Source organism: Aulonocara stuartgranti (genome assembly GCF_965226115.1).
Source record: "Aulonocara stuartgranti genome assembly, chromosome: 4".
Taxonomy (NCBI): domain Eukaryota; kingdom Metazoa; phylum Chordata; class Actinopteri; order Cichliformes; family Cichlidae; genus Aulonocara; species Aulonocara stuartgranti.
This window is the reverse complement of record NC_138942.1, coordinates 38,021,813-38,029,923: the sequence shown is the minus strand read 5'-3', so window position 1 is coordinate 38,029,923 and position 8,111 is coordinate 38,021,813. Positions and strand designations below refer to the sequence as shown.

At 42.3% G+C, this 8,111-nt stretch overlaps 1 protein-coding gene across 6 annotated transcripts in view; it reads left to right on the top strand.

Annotated features, from left to right (window-relative positions):
* LOC309704922 (NACHT, LRR and PYD domains-containing protein 12-like) overlaps positions 1–4,750 on the top strand; it is a 191,542-nt gene extending 186,792 nt beyond the window's left edge. For all 6 annotated transcript variants that reach the window (XM_082530429.1, XM_082530428.1, XM_082530430.1 and 3 more), the window contains 3 exons: positions 308–487; positions 2,640–2,813; positions 3,486–4,750. In XM_082530429.1, the coding sequence (XP_082386555.1) occupies positions 308–487; positions 2,640–2,813; positions 3,486–3,498 (367 nt within the window). In that variant the 3' untranslated portion in view covers positions 3,499–4,750. The remainder of the gene's footprint in view (positions 1–307; positions 488–2,639; positions 2,814–3,485) is intronic.
* The last annotated feature ends 3,361 nt before the right edge of the window (positions 4,751–8,111 follow it).

Sequence of the window (8,111 nt, the reverse complement as noted above, 5' to 3'; positions counted from 1 at the left end):
ATATGTCCATTTCTGTCACACTTCACCTTTAAAAGTGAAGCCATGTGGTTCCTGGAAGGAAAAACACGACTTTTTCAAGTCTTTGTCCTGTTTTTATGAGAAATGTACGACTTTAATGTGAAACATTCAGAGTTTTTTCTCTTGTTGTGTTTGTTTGAAGCTGCTTCCTGTTGGCTTCAGCTGTTTGGAGTTTCCATTTTCTGAACTTCTACATTCTGAACCTTCTTCAGCTCTGAACAGATGATGAAACACTGAATGATTTCAAGCACTTTGTCTAATAAACTTACATCTTTCATTCTTTATACAGATTGAAGGGCTGTGGTTTGTCAGATATTGGCCTTGATTATCTGGCAGCAGCACTGAAGTCCAACCACTCGTATCCCACAGAGTTGGACCTGAGTGGAACCTACAACAACCTGCAGGATCCAGGAGTGAAGCATCTGTGTGGTTTCCTGGAGAGTCCACGTTGTCGATTTGAAACTCTGAGGTCAGTCAGCATGTTTTAGTTGTGCTGAGATGAATATGATTGTTGTGCTGACTCTAAACTGCAGACATCAGGCTGATATTATACTGATCCACACTGAGGATCTTCATGGTAAAGTCTGTTTTCTTCTTCTCTGGTTTAGTCCATTGACTGCAGCAGAACAATGTTCACATTTCAAACAGTGAGACTCAACGTATGGCCCGCGGCCCACATGCGGCCTGCCCACCTTTCCTGATTCAGAGAGAGGGGACCCTGATTAACTGTGTAGCTTCTTCCTCACAGTTCTAAGTATCAGACACAACAATGAATCATCCACAGCTGACTGTCTTTAGCAGGTCAAAGGTCACGGCACACAGCAGACAGTGGGAAATATTCTAACTCTGATCATTTATCAGCACATATCCATATGTATAAAAACAAAGCTGACACTGTGAGACCTGATCAGAGGTGTGATCATCACAGCAGAGGCCTTTGTGTCAAAGTCACTGAGGATCAAACAGAAACACATGAAGCAGGTTTTCCTGTTCTGGCTTTTTATAGCAGATAACCTTCAAAATCTTCTGCAGTCGATGAAAAACTGAAGCAAACCATGAATCAACATGTGAACATGAGCTGATGCTGCTGAAGTGAAGCAAAGTTACAGAGGTTTGATTACAGACACAGCTGAGAGTTTGTAATCTGTCATCATTTTAAAAGGTTTACATTTCTTCAGTATTTAACAGCAGAAATGAGGCTTTGTTTTCGGAGGCCGACAGCAGTGAACACAACAGCAGACTGGTGCGTAATAAGCAGTGAATCATGCAGGAAACAGATTTCTGAAGGTAAACTGTTCTTGAAGCACACTGAGAGAGAGAGAGAGAGCTGTGCAGGAAGTAAAGGTCAAAGTCAGAGAGAATTCATGACGATGTTCATCAAACGTAAAGCAGAGTTTGGATCTTCTTCTGCTGCTGCTTCACTCAGTTTTGGTTGGAGACAGATGAAACCTGCAGCTTCAGGATCTGTGAGCTGTCCACTTTCAGCCCGACGGCGTGTCCGTGTACGTGCCGTCGAGTGAACGATCCACGCTCTGTGTTTCCATCTTTGTGTGTTTAGCTGCTCTCATTTACTGTTTTATCTGTTTGCTTGTTGTTGAAATACTTTTGGGAGCTTTAAGCTGAGATTCTGGCAAAATACATTAATATTAAACATCGATTCAGGATTGAATGAATCAACATCGCTTTATTCAAATTAAAACCATTTAAATGGGAACATGAATTTTTTACAGCCGCCTCTAATGCTGGGTAATGTCAGCTGGTCCATGTGCAGCTGGCTGTGAGGCTCAGGGAGCGTCTACAAAGTGCAACACTGATAGAACATCATCCATAAATATTGAGTAATAACTGGACTCTCATACAGCGAGACTCAAATGCCTTTAAACATCAGCTTATCCTGCTGATCCAAGTCCAACACTGAGTTTGTAAAAACATGTTTGTCAATCATTTTGTTTGGTTTCTGAGGAAAATGATTCAATAACTTGCTGCTAATACACAACATTTCATCATATTTCCTCATAACCCTCTTTTGTCTGACCATTTGATCCCATTTGAATTTGCAATAAAGGATCCACAGAGTTTGGTGACAATGATGACAGTAGATGTTTGTGTGAAAGTGCTGGAAGCAAATGAGTGTGTGATGTTCTTTCAGTGTTGCACTTTGTAGACGCTCCCTGAGCACTGGTCTCACAGCCAGCTGCACATAGAGACCAGTGTTGTTAGTCCAGGTCAGAAGATGACTTGTTGGAATGAAAATGAGCTTGTAGTTTGTCTGCTTTAATAATGTGACTGGAAAAAGGTGTTGGACTTCAAATATGTCCATTTCTGTCACACTTCACCTTTAAAAGTGAAGCCATGTGGTTCCTGGAAGGAAAAACACGACTTTTTCAAGTCTTTGTCCTGTTTTTATGAGAAATGTACGACTTTAATGTGAAACATTCAGAGTTTTTTCTCTTGTTGTGTTTGTTTGAAGCTGCTTCCTGTTGGCTTCAGCTGTTTGGAGTTTCCATTTTCTAAACTTCTACATTCTGAACCTTCTTCAGCTCTGAACAGATGATGAAACACTGAATGATTTCAAGCTCACACTTTGTCTAATAAACTTACATCTTTCATTCTTTATACAGATTGTGGCGCTGTGGTTTGTCAAAGATCAGCTGTGATTATCTGGCAGCAGCACTGAAGTCCAACCCCTCCCATCTGAGAGTGCTGGACCTGAGCTACAACAACCTGAAGGATCCAGATGTGAAGCAGCTGTCTGATCTTCAGCAGAGTCCAGACTACAGACTGGAGACTCTGGTGTAAGTAGAGTGATGGAGTGAGTGGGTGGTGCTGTCAGCAGTATTGTACTAAACACAGTCAGTATGAAACAAAGATCCAGTGTTTCCTGTAAAGCTGCAGCTTCTCAGTGAAGCTGTGAGAGGAGAACGGTGACAGGCTTCAGGATTGGACACAAACACTTCCTGTTTCTCACCTTTATGGTCACCATGGTAACGGCTGACACGCTCTGATCAAACACTGTCAACAGCCAATCAGCTCTCTGAACAAAGCAGCACGCAGACGAATGACTGCATTAATTTCCGAATTTAAGGCAGTGAAGAACACAGTCTGTAGGTGAGGAAGAATTTAGTGAGAGCAGATGTTTGGCTGGTATTCCTCCAGTTAACAGCTGGAACCGTCCATCTGGATTGTTGGGCTTGTTGTTGGGGTTCCTACAGAGCTCAGAGTGGACACACCAAGGTTCTTCTAATGAATGAAAGTCCAAACTAAAACTAGGAGTCAAAAACATTTTCATCAACTTCAATAAAAATCCAAAGATTAGAAAAAGTGAAGCAACAATGAGTCCTAGTACAGTCCCAGCACTGAAGTCCCTGCTGCTCTTTATACTGGATGTGCTGCATCACTGACTGACAGCTGATGAAGAGTCTCTGGAAACACTCGTTTATCTCCTCTGCTCTTCCTTCTCTCTGCAGGTGGAGGCGATGATGGTAAACAGGACGGTGTGTGTGCTGAGAGAGGAGCAGCTGTGTCCTGATGATCCAGAGAGGTTGAAGCAGCAGCAGCTTGTGTGTAGAGACGCTCTGACTGGGCCATGTTACTGGGAGGTGGAGAGGAGAGCTTCACCCAGCAGTGACTGACAGAGGAATGAAGTGCAGATGACTGTCAGTGCTGCAGAGTGAACTGCTCTGAGAACAGCTCCACTGTCAGACACAATGTAGAGTCCAGCATCAGCCCTGTGTGTCCCTCTGGATCTGACAGAGGATCATCAGTGTATCTGGACTGCTCTGCTGCTGCTCTGTCCTTCTACAGTCTCTGCACAGTTTCTGTCTGACTCTGGCTTCAGACCCTCCTGGATCAAACTCACCTGGAAAGACTTTCAAACATCACTCAATAGATTTGAATACAGAACATATTTGATATATACTGTAGATGTACTGTAGAGTTGCAGTTTGTCACTTGTAAATACAGTCTGTGAGCAGCTGTGAGCTGAAAGATCTTTCTAGAAACACGAAATGTTTTCACTCTTCTGTTGCTTTTTCATATATTTCCACAACATTAATATTGATCCCACCTGTCTCACCTGTTTCATGCTTTTAGACATAAGAACAGGACACCTGTGATCTGAGCGCTGCTGTGGTTGCTGTGCTGCACGTCTTCATTTAGATAACAGAGACATCTAGTGGTTCAGAGGGAGAACCGCAGGAGGTGGAGCTGTGTTTTAGCATGGAAAACTTTTTATCTTTTAGGCGCAGATACAAATATGACAAGTATCAGTGTGAGATACAAAAGGTCACATCAGTCAGCAGAGGGAACAGTGATCACACAGCAATGTAAGAATAGAAACACAACAGTGAATCTGGACATGTATACAGATGGAAGCAAACAAACAGGATGTAACACTACATTAAAGCCACAAATGGGAAGAAAACAAACCCAAAGGAAAATATATTTGATCTCAAGAATCCAAGTCAGAGGTTGTGGCGTCGTACACATACCTCGGTATTGTGGTTGATGACAGTCCTTCCTATAAGCCACACATTGAACATCTAATAAAGACACTGAGGCTGAAGTTGGGCTTCTCTTCCAGGAACAGATCATGTTTCACAGGAAAAAGCTTGTTGCTGCCACTTTTTTTCTTTTACCCGCCCTGGATTACAGTGACATGATTTATATGAATGACTCTGCTTGCTCTCTTCATCTGTTGGATTTTGTCCATCATGGGGCTTGCTGTATGTGTATATATATATATATATATATATACGTATATATGTATATATATATACATATATATACATATATACGTATATATATATATATATATATATATATATTGACAGTGACGTTATACTAAATTAGCAAACTGAAATTACATAGTTAAGCAAAAGTTAAAACAAGAGAGTGTGAGTGAAGAGGATAGTGTAGCGGATTCTTATCTGGTGTGCGGACAATACAGCCATGGAGTGATGCCGGGGTCACGGTAGAGCTGTCCGTCCACGTAGAGCCGGTCCACGGCGATGACAGCCCGGGAGCCTTTCTGGATAAAACTCGAATACCAGAAAACACCAGATTATCTCTCATGCTACGGGCTTGTAAATCTATAACGGTCTCTTTTATTATTTTATTTTCTATGTTTAATTGGGTCAAATTTTCGGTTAGAGATTTGACCGAGTCCCGTAGCGTGGCGTTTTCCGCAGCAAGTGTTTCCACCTGCCGCTGGCTGAACTCCAGGGATTCTCTCAGAGATTTAAATTCCCGGTGTAGGATCTCCACCAGGGACAGCCTCGCATCAAAACTGGACAATCACTTATCGATTGACTCCAGGATGTCGACGATATCTTTGCCTGCAGGCGATGTTGTGCTGGGGGAGACTGCCGGGCGATATCTTTTAGATGACGGCGTCTCAGCTTTGGCTGGGGAGGATGCGCTCTGGGCCTTCTTCATTACTAAATCTTGGAAGCACCGGTCGATGTAATCTTGGAGAGCGTCTAAACTCTCCTCGTTGTCCTCCAGGGTGTTAGAGATGATAGAACAGATGTTGTTAGTTATATGACAATTGGTTAGTTTATTTGGTAATACTGAAGCTTAAAGAAACTTTATTAAATTTTACGCTACCATCCGCTTTTTTTCCGCCAAATCTCCGGCGTCTGACGTCACCTGCAACATGGGTCGCTTACCTTTTCCCGTCACTTCCGTCACTTACCTCCACACCTAAGTGACGTGCGAAACGGCTCAAAAGCTGCAACATAAATATGGAGAGTAACACCAGAATTTCAACTAGAAGAGGTTTTATTTTCAACTGTGTAACAAGTTAGCTAAAATAGCTGGTACCACAAAGACGAAGACTAGTGTGGCTACCAACACAGCTCACATTAACAGTGCAGTGGATCCTGCTTGTGCCGTGACGTTCAGGACTGCAAACCGAGCAGCATCACTGACTTTCAGCTTGTTGTGTTTGTGGATACATGACTGACTTTAATTATCCACAAAATCATCACATCTCTGTAGGATTAAGGTCGACTATTGAACGCCGTATATTTGAAAGTAAAGGCTTTAAAACCAAGTTAGTACAAACGTCACTAATGTCACATAACTCTGCCGACATGTGGCCAACAGTCATGTTTTAATGTTCTTCATTATTAAACATTCGCACATAAATAAGTGACGTCATATTCAGTACTTACTTTTTAAATATTTGCTCTTCGGCCGCTCCGCTTCAGCCCACACCCACTGCCGTGCTATGAAGTCTGGGATATGTTGGGCCACGTCTACACCGACCCATCCTTAAAATTCAGGGAAATGAAGGACGCATTTGAGGGCCGCATTTCGAGCAGCCTTTGAATTGGGACAGCCTTCGTCGCGTCGCTGTGACGTAATCGGCCTTAAAATGCGGCCTTTAAGGCTGCAGACCCTGAATCAGGAAACAGCCTGTCTCTGTGTGTTGGCCCTGCGACAGACTGGCGACCTGTCCAGGGTGTACTCTGCCTCTTGCCCTGTGACAACTGTGATAGGCTCCAGCCAGGATAAGCAGAAGCGAATGGATGGATGGATTTTTAAGGAATAACATCTAAAATAAATAAACAAAAATGGTACAGCAAAATATTATGTAAAATATGATCATACTTAAACCCATATCTGAAAATTTATATTTAATTAATTTTGAAAAACATTTTGTCAAAGCAATTCAATAAACACTCCACGATTCAGGCTCTAAAGCATTAACTCATCATAACTCTTGAAACACAAAATATTTGAACTATTCCTGAAAGCTCAAATATTTTGTGTTTCAAGAGTTATGATGAGTCTCTTGGAAGTGTTGAAATTCTTTCAGCTGAACAAATGGTTATGGTAGTTACAGGTGTTTAAAAAAACTTTGCAAGCTATCATAACACTATGCATAGCTTCTCCAAACCCTTTCATGTCTGCCACATGTGCTCATGTGAAAAGCACAGTTGGGCTCAGTGGTGCTGGACAGTGAGCACCGGGTCCACTGTGGAGGACGTGAGGCCCTGAGACCACCCTGATGAAGTCTGTTTCTGGTTGTTTGGTCAGAGACATTCGTGCTGTGTGGATCTGGACAAACTCATCCTGCTCCTCCTTACACAAAGGAGCAAATACAGGTCTATATATAGAAATATCTATATATAGACATAAGAGGTGTCTTATTACCAAGGAGTCGCAGAATAAACATCCCATAAAAAAACTCTCTCAAGACTGTCACAACCTTATTCTTACCAAACATTGTGACGGCACTGGTTACAGAAGCATTTTTAAACTACTGAAGGTTCCACTGAGCACCGACGGAGCCACATTACAGAAGTGAAAAGAACATCAAGAAGCTCCCTCCAAGTTTTCAAGCTGAGGAGTAAAAAAGATTTATCATAAGAGCTGTCCAAGAGCAAGGGACCACTTGTGGAGAGCTACAGAGAGACTAAGAATGAAAGGAAACAATAAGTAATGCAATCAGCTGCCATGGCCTGTATGCATGCTCACCACACAAGCGCATTTAAAGTTTGCTGAACAATTTTTAGACAAGTCTGTGAAATACTGGGAGAGTATAGTCTGGTCAGATGAGACTACTAAACTCTTTGAATGCCACACCATGTTTAAAGTTCAAAAGGAGGCGGTTGGAACATCCTATTGATGGGCTCTTTTGCAACATATTGCACTGAAACTGAGCTCCAGGAGGAGGCTGGGTCGGCTGTGTTGATGCTGGAGTAATAACCTCAGGGGGTCCAGAACAAACTATATTCTCTAAAATTGTCTATGTATTCAGCACGAGCAAAGTTTCAGTCCTGGTCCTAATGTTTCCCTGCTTCGAAGGAGCAGGAAGAAAATTCTTTTAAATCCTCTGAGTTGGAGATAACGGCTCCTTTGGCATTTCACAGGAATCTTAAGCAGTGGTCCTTCCACCACTACTGTGAGCATTTATTGGTATTTGTTTTCACAGAGAAAATGATTTACAACTATCAATAACATTTAAAGTTAGACAATAATCAGTAAAGTGTTGCTATGTAAATGTTCCCAAACATTTCCTCCTCTTTGGGTTCAGTTGTTGCCCAAGGTGCAGTCAGAGATCCAACTGCCAACACTCCCATAAG